This window comes from Dendropsophus ebraccatus, chromosome 3 (assembly GCF_027789765.1).
Source record: "Dendropsophus ebraccatus isolate aDenEbr1 chromosome 3, aDenEbr1.pat, whole genome shotgun sequence".
NCBI lineage: Eukaryota > Metazoa > Chordata > Amphibia > Anura > Hylidae > Dendropsophus > Dendropsophus ebraccatus.
In genome coordinates, this window is record NC_091456.1 from 160921685 (window position 1) to 160938683 (window position 16999).

Here is a 16999-nt window from a genome sequence, read left to right on the forward strand (position 1 = left end):
ATAACAAAACACCACACACACACCAGAACAAACACCGCAGCAGTGAAAGAGTTAGCTTCACTCGTTTGCACATGTGTTCATGTATTTTCTAAACAATGTGGATTTTCTCTTTCATCAGGTGTGAATGCAAAGCTGGCATTGATCTGGTCTTGTGGCCTACTAATTAGTGCTAGTTAAGATACAAAGCCTTTCCTAAATTTAATCATTAGACACCAATCTTGGTATGTTTTCAGAAGTGTGTTCAAAGAGTTCTGGCATTCCTTGGTTTAGTGAGTCTTGGCTCAGTGGTTATTAGGTTGTGTTCCTTAGATTACACAGGTGGTGTGTTGGAATCCCAACACCACTCTATGTAATGTCATAATGGAAAACATGTTCTTATTCTAATCGATGTAGACACACAGAGAGGTGAAGTCAGATGGAGATGTCTAGTGATTTCTGTCTTTCTATATAATTTTTCAGGTGCGGTCCCGTCCCCATTTGTGGGACTTGACTGTGCGTGGCTACCACGACCGCGTCCTGCGTCGCGAGACGTGGGAGACGATAGCGGCTGTGGTAGTCCCACAGTGGGGCGATGTGACGGACAGCGAGCAGCTGCGGATGGGTATGTCGTGTTGTCAAATAATGTATGACATAAAATTGTGAGAACAATGTCCGATATTTCTACCAAGACCTCGAAATATATATCAATTATTAAAATCTATCTATTTCTAATAAATCTTTTCTTTTGTCAGTCCGAGCAGTGGAGACACGCTGGTCTAGTGTCAGGGACCAGTACCAACGGGCGATACGCACGGAGGAGAGGGGTGGGGAGCCGATCTCCATGCGCTATGCGCCTTTGTTGGATTTTATCCCGAGCCGCAGTCAACGGCAGTAAGTATATTTTTCTTATTCCATAATGTATATAGTATCATATAGTGTACAATATGTAATACATGAGATAAAATGTTATATGGGAGTAATGAATTTTAATTCTGCCTTTGGTTGTTCAGCAGAACCTGGTCCATACTCACTAGCAGATAATCTCATCCGATTTCACCTATCTTCCTCTTTATGTATATGTTTTATAGGAATGTGCAGACAATTATCTTTAATGTATCCCGATAATTTGACAACATACACTATTGCCATTCTTTATAAGGCCCTAGTTGTGTCATGTTTGTTAGCCTTCATGCTGGTGTATGTGACTGTCCAGAGAGGGTTAATGTATCCTGACCAATCACAATAGTCCCCTTTGCTCACACTCAACCAAATGCTTACACACCACTCTGACTCGTGCTTCAACATCCTGTCATTTCTCTAAAATATGTTAGTTTCTGTCATGGCGCTAGAACAATATCTCGTGATTTTTGCAGATCACGGTCACTCCCTCAGTTGTTTAGCGTGTGCTGTAGGTGGCAGAGCCAGTAAGCATGGTGAATGAAATGCCTGTTTCTATGCAGCGGATAATGTTTTTTGTGTCCTACAGTACTAAGCAGTCCGAGAGCTGTTCTCCGGCCCACACTATTCACTTCCTTTATACTCAATGCTGAGCGGCCTGCTGCTCTGTCACTGTCTCAGTGTGGCCTGCGGGGATCTATGACAGGTACACAGGCCTCTTACTGGCCGCTTGTGTATCTGGTCACATGACTAACTCAGGCCCCTCTCCCTGCTGGGCCACATTAAAAAACACTTGTTGTTGTGTTGTCACCAGAATGGTTCCATGCCCACAACATGCTCTGAAGATGAGAGCATTGTTTACACACTCAGAAAGGGGAACATTTTGGGCAAATGTTTTTTGGTTTAAGTTTATTAGAAAACACTAATGTGAATGAGTTAATATAAATAGTTGTATGTCCTAACATAGGATGCTCATAGTACTACATAATGTCTTCGTGTTACCAAAACACACATTTCGACATACTGTATGTTATCAAAACTTAAACATTCGATATATGAAGTACCTTTATGAATGTGTCCATATTAGCTAACCTTTCTGTCTCTCCACAGAACCAGTGGCAATTTCTCAGACCCACCGGGAGGACAGGATGCTGCTGGTTCTGATGTTGCAGCATCACAGCAGGAGGGGGATAGTGCCACGCCACCGCCATCACAGGAGCCTGGCAGTCCTACTCTTTCTGAGGGCACGGAGCCGATGCCAGGACCTTCTGGCTCGACTTCCATGCACGAAGAGGAGGAGGCTGCAGCACCATCAACATCTGGTGCAGGTCCTAGTGGTGTGCCCCTGGCAGCTCGGCCACGTCAGCCACTCACGAGGCCCACTACTACCACCACCAGGAGGCGTCGGGAGCAAGAAGAACCTCATTCAGCACTGAGTGAGTTGGATCAATCTGTCGTCAACTTTGTCAGGCGGTTTGATGGAGGAGATGATCAGAATGATTTCTTCTGCTACTATCTGGGAGTCCGTTTACGGAATCTCCCTACTAATCTGGCACGTAGTGCGCGGATGGTTACAGAAGTGCTGCTGTCGTGTCACGAGCAGATTGACCCCGATACTTTCCCCGACCCTTGCTATGTGGGCGTCCTCCTACAATCTGTGTATGGGTTACACTCACGGAGGCCACATATCCCGCCGGAGGGCTTTCTTTTCCCCGAGACCACTGCGCCCCCACCTGTGCCCCCACCTCTCTCCCCCCTTGTCCCCCCAGCATTGTCCCGAGAGCCACCTGGTGCCATGCCCCCTCCATCTGAGGGTACTAGGGCCGTTCCTAGGCGCCAGCCACGGCGTGGACGGCGCTCTCGGCCATCTCGTTCCTCACGACGTTTATGATTTATACTATGTGATGTATGAGGCAATACATCATAATATTTTTTTTTTTTTTTAATTTTTCTATTTTTTTTATTTTTTTTTTTCTTTGGTTTATGGCAAGTGGTCTCCTTTTTCAGGCCCAGAGAGGTCATTTTGTGTTAGGGTAGAGTAGGGTCCATGTCCCTGAGGACACCTTACCGGGGTGACATGGTACACTCTGTTTGAAAAAACAGTTTGCTAAGATCCTCATTTAAAAGAATCTATAGAAAAAAGTAAAATCATAATGTTTGACTCAGCATCTTGCACAGAAGGTTGATTTGTGAAATGTATCCTTTTTGTTAACCTTTATACACAATAATGTGTTTAATGTGATATTTCATACAGAACATGCTGAGTTTGGTGTAAAATTCTTTTAGATATAATATTTAATTCAACATTATAAGTATTTTAATGATCAACAATAAAATCCAAACTAGATTTGGACTGGAGAAAACAATGCTACATTGTGTGTGTGTGTAAGTCGAATAGTTGACATTCTTCCACACACATCTGCGTTGTTCTCTCTCGATTGGGAGGTGTAATGTAGTGATTTGGCTCAAGGTTACTAAAGTACCGCGCGCTTACACAATGTACTGTATCCTATAATAAACTCCCCATTTTCACACATGGAGAGGCCTAAAGCCTTGCCAAGGATACATCAAGGATCTATTCACATGTTTTCACTTTAAAAAGCAAAAAATTTACGATTACTATGTTTGTATTGGTTTGGCCTTTGCGCATAGTGCAGTTAATGGATGTGTTCACGATATATATGTAACATTTCCCCCAAGTCTCAGGCTTTTATTAACATGTTGTGTCACTACGCTAATCATTGACTCAGTGTGTGCTGGATGAATATCTGATAGTCTGCTCCTAGACTGGCCCACGAGATCGGCCTTTGGGAGCCTGCAGCAGAATGCAATGATCTGTCTGCAGTAAGCTGCAGCTTCATGCGCCCTTCCCCCTCTGTCCTAATCTAACTTTGACTTTACTATAGTGACATCATATTGCTTGGCAAGTCTGAGAATGTTTTTGAATCAAATTCCTTGTGTATTTATATAATCTCTCATTTTTTCACCTCTCCCTGAAAAAGCTTAGCTGGTTGTGCACTTTGTTTCGCGTAATGATTTGCATTAATGCGACATGCCTATTTTAGCCATGTATACAGATGTCAACACTTTATCAGTCTGAATACAAAGCCTCTATTTCATATGGTAATTCACAATTTCTTAACCCTGTCAGTAACCAAAGTGAAAACTAACGTAGATTTCTAGTCAACAGTGGGCTTTGCCGCCAAGGGCTGGTTATTTGCATATGTAAATGAGTGTGTTCGCTCACATATGGACATAGTGGCTGGGCTGATCCACCGGTTCGGTAGCTCCAATATAGAATGGATCACAGAAATAGTGGGGCACAAGCGGCAAGCAGGTACGACATGGTGCAAACAAAGGGGTGTAAGGAATGAATCTAGGAATAACAAACGTGTTGTTCTGTGGTCATTTCATGGATGCGCACCAGTTTTCTCCTTCTGGAGATTACACCTTACTTTGCAGTTAACTGACGACCAGTGAGTGCCTGGCCTGAGGGCTGGGTATGAGGTATCGTTGGTACAGGTGTGCTCTCGGCCTTGTCAGAGAGTGGACATGTGTCCTGGACCTTTGCAGGTGCCTTTTAGGCCGGAAGGGAAAGGAATGTTGTGTTTGTGGTCCATTTCTTGGAGAAGTGGGCAAATGTTATATAGCATTGTTAGTGCATGTATCTGAGTGTCACCCTGCACTGTGGCTAGTTGCACCTGTGTGATGAGAGCAGGATTGCCATTTGGCCTTGACATAGGATGATAGAAGAAAGGAATTATTTATTTGAAGCTTAGCCATGAGAGAAATATTGTTTGCCACACATTTCTCACGGTCTTATTTTGTAATTGTCCTTGTATATTTTTAAATATAACTCAAAATACAGGGATGAATGTAACAACTGCTTGTGCCCAGGCTTCACCTAGGCCGTGTCCGTGACTGGATGGAGATAACAAATGTATCATTTTGAGTTCCTATGGGTAGAAGCCAAGGTTATTTAGGATGTGTCTGCATTGTAAGAATCGGCACTTTGAAAACCGTCGCTGGAAGAAGAAGTGATTTGGACAACAAAGCCGGAGTGATTCATGGAGCCCGAGATGTATCCTGATCGGTCTGTTATAGCCGTCGGCCAGCTGATCAGTGAAGTAAGTATTTTCTGGAGCTGTTGGGAGTGCTTTATACATAGATAAGATCATCGATAGAAAGATTTCGATCGTCCTTTGGACTCGGAGAAGATAGTTGTGTGGCCGTGACTTAATGTATGACTGTCATTTGTTGTGTGAGTCACATTTACATACATGTAATTTACAAGTCTTGTATTTTATATCGGTTTTTGTGATGTCCAAAAGTCACATCTGTTATTGCATCCTGTTTAAGTGGTAAATAATTTTGTGAAAACAAATCGATTATGTAATGATCAATAGATGCTAGATAATATTTATTTTATGTGTACGATTGTCTATAGTAATTTAGTGGCACGATACATCGCTCCGAGTAGTTTATGTAAGTACGATTGTGTGTAATTCCTATGTGTTTGCCATCAGGGGGCGCTTGAAATCGAGCAATGACTGCATGAGTCTTTTCAGATGTGTGTGTCTCCTCCAAATCTGTGAATGTGTTAGCTCTTTCGGACCATGTAACGCACATCGTATTTTAGGCGAGATTTGTAAGTAATGGCTGGTCGAGGAATTGTCCTTGTAATAGCACATGTTGTTGGGCAAACAGGGCGTGACTTAGGATTGCTCTTAGCGAGATGGCCGTGCAGCGAACTCTCTCCCTCCTCCCTCCTCCCTCCTCCCTCCTCCCTCCTCCCTCCTCCCTCCTCCCTCCTCCCTCCATGATGGTTGTTGGCGGCACATACATAGTAGAAATCCTCCCATATAATGTGCTGATAGTGTCATCATAAGGAGGTCGCTTAAATAGTACGCAAATCACGCACAAGATCCGGCGCAGGCTGATGATGCTATAGGCTAGCGACACAGCGGGGACACGCCCCCTCTCTGTAGTACATGCACGTCATCAGTGTGCGTAGCGGGGTTGTTGTTTAGCCGGAGTGTTTGGTGTGCTGTGCTAATTATGTTCACTGCTCGGCTAATGAGTATTTTGGCTTTTAGCGCTGCTCTGCTTTGTACTTTGTCAGGCGTTGTAACGTCGGAAGCACACACAATCCGCAGCAGCCACGTTCAAAGAGGCGTGGCCGACCATTAAGGCACTTGTAGTGCAGCGGCTTACGACGTGACAATGCCGGACAGAAATGGGTAAGCTGAGCATCGTTACATGGTGTCACATAGCAATTCGCCGAGCACACGACACGCAATAGTTAACCCCCCCCCACCACCGCTACGCCCAGTGCTGAGGTGGCGAGACTACAGAGAGGAGGCGTGTCCCCCCGTGTCGCTATCCGATCCCAGACCCCCGCGCCGGATTGTGGGCTTCCATTCCCTAGTAGTAAGCACATATATTTTGGGCAAATACTATGAGGACATGATGTGAGTAGTAGTGTACTGTGTATATGATATGTGGCGCCAGCAAACATCATGGAGGGAGGGAGTTGGCTGCAGGTGAAGCTGGAGACCCCACCCACATAAGTGACGTACTATTTACAATCAAACATGGCGTGTAGCATGTGAAATGGGTGTAGTAGCTAGGACATTATTGACTAATAATTTCTAAGACGTTACTGTAATTATTTTGGATTTTCAGGTCCATGCTCGGCCAGTGCTATGGGACGGCCCTGCGCCTGGGTACAGAAGCCGGCTAACACGGAGTGCCGCATGGAGGGAGGTTGCCCGGATTGTATACCCAGATTGGGACCAGCATACTAGATTACAGCAATGGATAATTGGTAAGTTGTTTAGCCACTGAGGCAAACCATTAACTCGAGTGTTATGGTCACCTGACGCTGATATATTCCTAATGTGTGGATGCTTTTGTTTTAAGCTAACTATGTGGAGACCAGGTGGTCCAGTGTGAGGGACCGATTCATCAGGCAGCGACGGCAGCTGATGAGGCGTGGGGCCTCCCAAGAAGAACTGGCCGCTTTGCGTTTTGCCCCAATGCTGCGTTTCATTTTGAATTCCCCCAGACGCCGCAGGTAAGTGTGTGTGTTAATTGCATGTGTCCATGGTAGGAGCAGATGATGACGGAAGTAGCTCAGTGTCTTATGTGTGCAGACATAGACATGTTAGATTTATATAGATTGTATACATCGAGGCTCCAGCAGGGGGAGCAGTATATTTAGTGAACACTTTAGAGTAATCTCGATTTCGGTAAGATGAGCCGCCCCCTGCTGGACACAAGATAACTAACAAATGCAGCCTGGCCTAACCGCTTTTCGAAGAGCTTTTGCTCCCTCCAGGATCTAATCCAGAACATGAAATGCCATTTATGCCAATAGCGTGGACTGTCTTCATAATGTTTAAACAATGTACGCAATGTGTCCATAGAGTAAACTAATGTTCCACTCGGGTGGCCTTGTGAAGACCCACATTTTGGGTCAACAGTGTGTGAATATATTGTAAAAAGTTCTAGTGTGGCACCTCGTACATAGAAAATAGTGTGAAAGCAGGCAGAGTGTAATCCTGCATTGGATGCCTCCATTTTAGTTATCTGGCTAAATATGTCCTTAAACAAAAGTGCCATCTTAGATAGTGACCAGTGTTGTTTTCTCCTCAGACCACAAGTAGTTCAGCAACCAGCAGAGGCCTCATCGGATGAAGAGAATGAAGAACCTAATCTGGCAGAGGGAGTGGCCAGGACTCCACCACCAAGATGTCAAGGGGGTCCGGTGGAGCCTGGCGAGAGAGAGTGACATGTGCCTTGACCGTCCAACAACATTTGTGTTTGTTCCGCACTCCCTCTCCTCAGCTACACCAACACCACCCCTTGTCTGCTACACTGTAGGGCCTTAGTGCCAACCGCGCCTTACTAGCATTAATAATTTCCTAACATTTGTGCGCACCAGGACCACATCAATAACACACTGTTTAGAAGGTCTGGCATCACATTAGCTAGGGATGACAATAACAGCTTGGGGGGATTGGGATGTCCCTTTTAGTTTTGTGGTGCCAGAATACAGTCAGGCTGGCTGTGTCCTTCACATATTGCCCACACTATTGCCTCTGCACACTATTCTAACTTCTGTCAACATGGTCCAAAGTAGTCTCCACACACCCTCGCCCACATCCACCCACACACACTATCATGTGAATGTTTTATTTTTTGACATGTAATAAATCCATTGCGACATATCTTGTTTCCCGAATTCTTATTTTTTACTTGTTTATGTTTTAGTGTTTAACCCCTTAAGGACAGAGCCTGAAATGGCCTTAATGACAGAGACAAATTTTATGAATATGACCAGTGTCACTTTAGTCATTAATAACTTCGGGATGCTTTTACCTATCCGGCTGATTCTGAGATTGTTTTCTCGTGACATATTGTACTTTACATTTCTGGTAAATTGGAGTCGATACTCATAACAAATCTTTATGAAAAAAACCCAAATAATGTGAAAAAATGTGAAAAAATGCATTTTTCCAACTTTGAAACTTTTTTGCGTATACAGAAAGTGGTTATACCACATAAATTATATATTAAATAGCATTAGCAACATGTCTACTTTATGTTGGCGGCATTTATTAAACTATCTTTCATTTTTTTTAGACGATAGGAAGCTTAAAACATTAGCAGCAAATTTCCAAATTTTCAGTAAAATTTCAAAATCAGATATTTTTAGGGACCTGTTCAGGTTTAAAGTGTATTTGAGGGGCCTGTATGTTAGAAAGCCCCACAAAGCACCCCATTTCAGAAACTGCACCCCCCAAACTCTGCAAAAGCATATCCAGAAAGTGTTTTAACCCTTTAGGGGAGTCACAGAAATAAAAGCTAAGTGTGTAAGGAATTTGAAAATTTTAATTTTCTGTGCAGAGATTTTATTGTAATCCAATATTTTTCATAATTATAAACCTATTACCAGAGAAATGCACCCCAATAATTATTGCCCCGTTTCTGCAGTTTATAGAAATACCCCATATGTGGCCCTATTGCGCTATTTGACGCAACCACAAGCCTCAGATATAAGGGAGCGCCTAGTGAATTTCAACGCCTCCGTTATATTTGGTCATTTTTGACTGTACCACTTCAGGTTGGCAGAGGCTCTGGGGTGCCAAAACCTAAAAAACACCCCTAAAGTGACACCATTTAGAAAACTACACCCCTCAAGGAATGTAACAAGGGGTGCGGTGAGCATCTGGACCCCACAGGTGCTTCACAGATTTTCCGAACAATATGGCGTGAAAAAAGAAAAATTTATTTTTTACACTAAAACGTTGTTCTAGCCTTCAATTTTTCATTTTCTTAAAGGGATAAGAGGCAAAAAAAGACAAAAAATGTGTAGCGCAGTTTCTCCCGAGTACAGAAATACCCCACATGTGGCGATAGAGTGCCAAGGGGGCGCAGGACGAGCCTCCAAAGGGAAGGAGCGCCAATTGGCTTTTGGAAGCTGAATTTCACTGAAAAGGATTTCAAGGGCCATGTCGCATTTACAGAGCCCTCGTGCTGCCAAGACACTGGAAACCCCCCACAAGTGATTCCATTCTGGAAACTACACCCCTCAAGGAATCTAACAAGGGGTGCAGTGAGCATATGGACCCCACTGGTGACGGGCACAAATGTGGAACAATGTGACGTGAAAGGGAAAAATTTCATTTTTTCACTTTCATGGCACAAATGTGCCCGTCATCAAGGGGTCCATATCCTCACTGCACGCCTTGTTAGATTCCTTGAGGGGTGTAGTTTCCAGAATGGGGTCACTTGTGGGGGGTTTCCAGTGTTTTGGCAGCACGAGGGCTCTGTAAATGCGACATGGCGTTCATCATCCATTCTAGCCAAATCCAACCTCCAAAATCCAAATGGCGCTCCTTCCCTTCGGAGGCTTGCCCTGCGCCCACATGGCGCTTTATGTCCACATGTGGGGTATTTACGGACTCGGGGGAAATTGCTCTACACATATTGTGTGTTTTTTTCTCTTTTAACCCCTTGTGAAAATGATAAATTCAAGGCTAAACCAACATTATAGTGTAAAAAATGTAATATTTCATTTTCACGCCACATTGTTCCACATTTGTGCCCGTCACCAGTGGGGTCCATATGCTCACTACACCCCTTGTTACATTCCTTGAGGGGTGTAGTTTCCATAATGGGGTCACTTGTGGGGGGTTTCAACTGTCTTGGCAACACAGGGGCCTTTTGAATGCAACATGGCCCCTCGAAATCCATTCCATCCAAATCCAGCCTTCAAAAACCAAATGGCGCTCCTTCCCTTTGGAGGCTTACCCTGCACCCGCATGGCGCTTTATGTCCACATGTGGGGTATTTCCGTTCTCAGGGGAAATTGCTCTACACATTAAATGTTTTTTTTTATCTTTTAACCCCTTGTGAAAATGAAAAAACATGACAAGATTAATGATTTAGAGTAAAAATTTTACAAAAATTACACTAAATGTTGGTCTAGCCTTGATTTTTTTCCATTTCCACAAGGGGTTAAAAAAGAAAATGAACACAAAACGTGTAGGGTAGTGTCCCCTGAGTACGAAAATACCCCACATGTGGGCATAATGTGCCATATGGGCACAGGGCAAGTCACCAAAGGGACAGAGCGCCATTTAGAGGCTGGAATGGAGGATGGAGGCCATGTCGCAATTACAAAGCTCCTGTGCTGCCAGGACAGTAGAAACCCCCGACAAGTGACCCCATTCTGGAAACTACACCCCATAAGGAATCTAACAAGGGGTGCAGTGAGCATATGGACCCCACTGGTGACGGGCACTTACGTAGAACATGTGCCGAGAAAATAAAAAATACAATTTTTTTCATTTTCACGTCCCAAATGTGGCCGTCACCAGGGGGCCATATCCCCGCTGCCCCCCTTGTTAGATTCCTTATGGGGTGTAGTTTCCAGAATGGGGTCACTTGTGGGGGGTTTCTACTGTCCTGGCCGCACAGAGGCTTTGTAATTGCATCATGGCATCCTCTAATGGGAATGGCGGCCATACCTATTTAGCTGGGGAAAAGGGACAATTCTAATTTATTTGGGGGTATTAGGCCAATTATTAGTTTATAAGGTTGGAAATGACAGGTGTCCATCAAACTCAACCTGTGTTGATCCAGAGGAAGGCAAAAAAAAACCCTCGTAAGGCAGACGACAGTAGCCTCATCACAGGGGAAAAATTCCTTCCCGACTCCATAATGGCGATTAGAATAATCCCTGGATCAACGTGACCCCTGAAATAGGAATAAGGGACAGAATTTAGATAATGTAGAACCCCAGTGACGTGTGGTGCGCCTTGGAGCGATCCAGTATGCAGAGGCCGGGGTGATCAGGACAGGTGTCACACTGGAAAATGGTGTCCTTCCTGATCCCCCTGTTACGCCACACTCTCCACTTCTTCTGGGGTCTCCCTTTCTCCAGTGTGGGGGACGTCACCTGGAAAATGTTGCCCTGGTGCGATACGGGGTCCCTCATATCCAGAAGCGCTGGGTCCGCTCCATGGCTACTAAATATTAGGGCTCTATTACTACTTCTGATATGTTCGGATCGTGCCGCAAGCTACAGTAGCTCGGGCAGCGAGGGACCGGAAGAGGGGGTGCTGGTATAAAAGTTATCCCCGTACAGATGGTGACCTTTATCCAGCAGTGGGAAGATCAGTTCCCGGACGATGTCCCCACTAACTCCGAGGATGGGGGGGGAGGGGGCATCTGGGGGCTGCATTCGGGTGTCCCTTCCTACATACACTCTAAGGGTACGTGCACACTGCGGAATCGCAACAGATAACCCTTCGTGCATTCCGCAGCTGGCACCCACCGGCGGACTGATGCAGGCGCACGTCTCCACACGTGTCATAGACTCCATTCTATGCACGGGCGGATTCCGCTCTCCGTCCAACGTATTCATTCTTTGGATGGACGACGGATTCCGCCCGTGCATAGAATGGAGTCTATGACACGGGTGGAGACATGCGCCCGCATCAGTCCGCCGGTGGGTGCCAGCTGCGGAATGCACAAAGGGTTATCCTTCGCCATTCCGCAGTGTGCACGTACCCTGGATCTGTAAGTGTACCCAGAGGTACGCTCACACAGTTTGTAGAATTTCACACCATACCGTCATCTCTTATTGGGACGGTTCTGGCGGAAAAGACGTGTCTGGGGGGCAGCGTACGCTATGCTACCCCCAGACACGTCACAGGATGATGAGGATGAATGGAGGAAAGAAGGATCCCCCCATTCATCCTCACTGGCTGTTTCGGTGTCGGAGGTAATAATAACGTATCCCTCTGACGCCGAAAACACCCTGGGGGCCGTCTTTATACGGGGATTGGTATATGGGGTATATAGTGGTGTAGTGTCAAACTTTATTCAATGTAGTGTGGTGTAATGTAGTGTTTTTTACGTGTTTTTTTACAGTAAGTATAAAAAAAAAACCTACGCCAAAAATGGTGTTGCTGATGAATGCCGCACTTATGTGCGGCACTTATAAGCAGACCGTGGCAGTAGGATATAGAAAAAAAACACCCTACGCCAAAAAGGAGGAGTTGCTGATTAGCAGCGCACTTTCGTGCGATGCTGATCAACACTTAGCGGCGATAGGGTGCGGAAAATAGAAAAAAAAAAATTTGAAAAAAAAAAAAAAAAAAATTCTACATTCTGAATATCCCTGTAGCTGCTGATAAGTGTATTACACATATCAGCCGCTAGGGGGCAGCAGAGCGCAAAATACGGAAAGAGCCGACGCTGGAGCCGAAAATAGCCGAGAGAAGCCGAACGTGACGTCACGGAAGAAGCCGAAGACCCGAACGAAGACGAGAACGCCGCGAACCCGGAAGACGCCGATCAGGAGCCCGGGACAGGTGAGTAATGTACAAATACCTGCTCTGGACCCCTCGGCTACCTAGCTGAGGGGTCCAGGGCAGGTATTTACTATTTTGTGGGACTCTGATCGCCGTGCCACCGGCCCGATCGCCGTGAACGGCCGGCCGGCCGTTCACGGCGATCGGGCCGGTGGCACGGCGATCACCATTACTTTTTACAGTAATGGCGGTCGGTGCCGTCCTCGGACAGCACCGACCGCCATTTTTTTCCGGGTCATCGGGTCGCCGATGACCCGGAAAGGTTCCGATCGCCGCTATTGGCTGATCTGAATTGATCAGCCTATAGCAGCGATCGTAAGCACGGGGGGTGTTAACCACCCCCCGTGCCGTGAAGCTAAGATGGCCTGCTATGATTTATAGCAGGCCATCTTCCCCGACCGCTGTGTGTGAACACGCAGCGATCGGGGAAACATCGGGCGTAAATTTACGCCCTGATGCGCCAAGTACCAGGGCGCGAGGGCGTAAGTTTACGCCCGATGTCGTTAAGGGGTTAAGGGTTAAAAAAACAAATGATTATTGACTGCCACTAAGGAACTACGAAATACGCTTAAAAATACTTAGTGCACTTTGTTTGCATAGAAAGCTGTATTGAATGTTGCTATTGTGTCTTATTAAATTTTGTGGTATGCTTTACGTTAGTAGAAAATTAACACATGCTGGATGTCCTTCAGGAGGATATTTCTAATCATATGTGAGACATTGCTGTATGTGTTAAAATGAATGTGTCATGATAGGAAATATTAATGTAGTTAAGTATTTCATTTATCAGGCCAACACTCTCCTGCTGTGGCCACTTCCTGCCTTGGCCACAGATGGCAGCAGAGAGCACTGTCATACATGACAAACAAGGAATCGCAACATTCACTACATGTTCGTAGTAGGTTCACAATACGTGTATTTGAGTCAGTATATTTTGGTCAGTATTGTTAACAAAACCAGTAGTGGCTTAAAAACACAAAGGCTGTGTTCACACAATGTAGAAATAGAGTGGCTGTGCGCCATTTAAAGTTAAATATTCCTAAGTTTTTTTCAAAGAATGGATGTTATTTGGAAATGTCCTTATTTAGTGTTTTAATGGCGCACATCCACAACATTACAACATTGTGTCGAGATCCTTTGGGTGTTTAGAATCCAATGCTGTTTTTGTTAGCTATACTGAGTGAAATACACGTATTGTGAAGCCACTAGCGAAGATGTAGTGAATGCTGCGATTACTTGTTTTTCAGGTCTGAGCCTGCTCTATGCTGACATCTGTGGCCAAGGCAGGAAGTGGGCAGAGCAGGAGAGGCTTGTGATGAGCACTAACATATTTTGGGACATTAATGTTCTTATCATGACACTATCATTTCCACATAGAGCTCTATGTCCGATGGTATTAGAAATCGCCTCCTGCAGGACATCCAGCATGTGGTCATTATGTACAAAGTGGAGGATATATAAACGTACACACAATAAACTACATAATGTAGCGTTTACACAGGCAGATTGATGTGATGGATTTTGGATAACAAATCCAGGAGATGACTGTAGACAAGGAACAGGTGATCAAGTAAAGAGCGAGATTTCTCATCTTTTAATACACTCTTCTGTGTTTTACTGAAAAGAAATGGATGATAAAAGATTATTTTTGAACCGCTACCTAAGTAGACCACATCCAGCTGGCGCACCTGGGTGATGTGTGGAGGGATATATGTGGTGTGTTAATAGTGATTGTTAAGAAGTGAGATGGACTGTGGCACTAGAAGATATCAGATCCTGTTACATATCCCACACTAGAAAGTTAGACATATAGTGCGCACCCTGCTGGTCACTCCATAGGAAATGCACATGTTTTGATCACATCAATCTTTCAGCACACTAGGTTCAAAGGACTATACAATTAACATTAGCAGGATGTGACCATGCTCGATAATTACTGGCCAGTAGTATATCGAGTGAGGTTATGTGTATTTTCGAACACTACTATGTGTGAACACACAACATGTTTTACATACATTGAAAAGGCAGACACATTGTTTAGTCGAATAAGAAAATATATTTTTGGTTTTAGTAAAAAGAGAAGGAAAATTAAATATCAACCAATACATGGGGTTCAAACAACAAAAGAAAATAAAAAAACACACATCCCAGAGACAGGTGACATACATGCGGGAAAACATCAGTCCTGTGGCCGTGGCTCATAACGGAGGCTGTGAAAGGGGCACGGGCACGGCGCCTTCAGGAGTCATGAAGTAGTCAGCAAAGAGGTTCCTGACCACTATCCCGCGGTTGAGTTGTCTCCCTTGGCCATAGTTGATAGGGGCACTAAAAGCTGGCAGTGTCTCCACGTTCACCTCCGGGGTGGGAGCATAGTCCCGAAGGTAGTTGTGGAGAACACAGGCAGCTTTAATGACCATGTCAACTGTGGCCAATTTCAACTGCAGGGCAGTGGTAAACACTCTCCACTGACTAGTCATGATTCCGAAGGCGCACTCCACGAAGTTACGTGCCCGGCTCAGCCTCCGGTTAAATAGTCTCCCCCGTTCATCCAGCCCTCTCCGTGGGTAAGGGCGCAGCAGGTTGTTCAGTAAAGGGAAGGCTTGATCCCCTACCATGACGAATGGAGCGGGATGCGTGGTACCCGGAAGAGGAGTGGGAGGAGGTAGAGTCACGTGATCTAAGAGTATGCGCCGCCCAAACTCTGATCTCAGTAGCGCCCGGGAGTCCCCAGTACTGCCATAGGAGCCGACGTCGATGGCAAGGAAACGATACGTGGAATCAACAACCGCGATCAGGACCACAGAAAAAAATTTCTTATAATTGAAATACTGTGATCCTGATCGCGGTGGTTGCTTCACACGTATGTGCTTACCATCAACCGCCCCTATACAGTTGGGGAAATTGGCCACAGACTGAAAGCCTGCTGCTGACTGCAACCAAATCTCCCTGGTCGGACTGGGCATCACGATGGGCTGCAAATGCTCCCAGATCACGGCGCACGTGCACCTCACAATTCCAGAGATGGTGGACGTACCAACCCTGAATTGGAGGTGCAACGATACATAACTCTCCCCTGTCGCCAAGAATCTGTGAAAAAAATAAAAATAGTATTTTATGATTCTATTTCACATTCAGCTACATATTAAATTATTACATATTTTAACACTATATTAGATTTAACTACAATTACATGAACAAATAGTTCGCATTAAAATAAAGCATCTTCACCTTAACGTTATGAGCAGACGTCCCACAGGAGGGATGGATTTCCGCATGTAGGTGTCCTGTCTCTGGAGATGTGGGGTCAAAATGGAAAGTAAATGATCAAAGGCCTCCATAGGCAGGCGCACGAAGTCCTGGAACTTGTCAGGATGTCTGCAACAAATTAAGAAAAATATTGATCACTAATATTACACACAAACACACATCATAGGAAGATGTCATACGGTTTACAAATGTTGAAATTAACATCAAACGTTGTAAGGATAACCAAAAAACATAATAAAATTATGGACTTTGGGGTAAACATTTGGGGACAGTAACCTTTACATTTGCAATATTACATTCAAAGATTTGCCGACTTTGATGTATTCAAATCGACATACCGTCGCAAATCATCATACAGGCAACCAATGTGGCCCCGGGTCTCCCTCCGCACATTGATGGGGTGGACCCAATATCGCCGTCCCACCTCCTGCAGACGGCGCTGCTCTGCGTCTTTTAGCCTCTGAGAAGATTTTTAAAAAAATTACATTTATTATTTTTAAGACATCTCAATTAGTCACAAAATTATTACACAGTTGCATTTAAGGACCTTTGGTCAACAGTACTTAAGGGAGCTTGCATAAACAATACATTTAAATCAATGTTTTACGGATTATAAGCCTAAACAGTTTGTAAGGCTAGTTTTAAATAAGTTACATAAAGCTTGAAAAAAAAAAAAAAAAAAAAAAAAAAAAAAAAAGATTATAAAAAAATAGATATAGACTTACACACAAACGCAGGTAATAATTACGCATCTTCCACAGGATCGAAAGCACCACGAGCTGGTGCTTGCGGCGCAGCCTCATACGCCGGGCTGGCCCATAGGGCGCATTATTAGCGCCATCAGACATCTTTGGTTTTTTTTTTTTGCCATTCAAAACACTACAAGCATATGGGCGTACTTCGCGAGTGGGCGGAGATTTTATAGGGATGTGGGTGTGCTTATTTGGCCCGGGGGCAGATTCATGAAT

General features: G+C 44.8%; 1 protein-coding gene across 1 annotated transcript; it reads right to left on the minus strand.

Annotated features, from left to right (window-relative positions):
- Positions 1–14810: 14810 nt before the first annotated feature.
- Positions 14811–16488, minus strand: LOC138787412 (uncharacterized). The gene is made up of 3 exons (XM_069964706.1): positions 16370–16488; positions 15993–16139; positions 14811–15851 (listed from the first exon to the last, which is right to left on the minus strand). The coding sequence occupies exons 2-3, from the start codon at positions 16100–16102 to the stop codon at positions 14963–14965; spliced, it is 999 nt and encodes a 332-aa protein (XP_069820807.1). The 5' UTR covers positions 16103–16139; positions 16370–16488; the 3' UTR covers positions 14811–14962.
- Between the last annotated feature and the right edge of the window lie 511 nt (positions 16489–16999).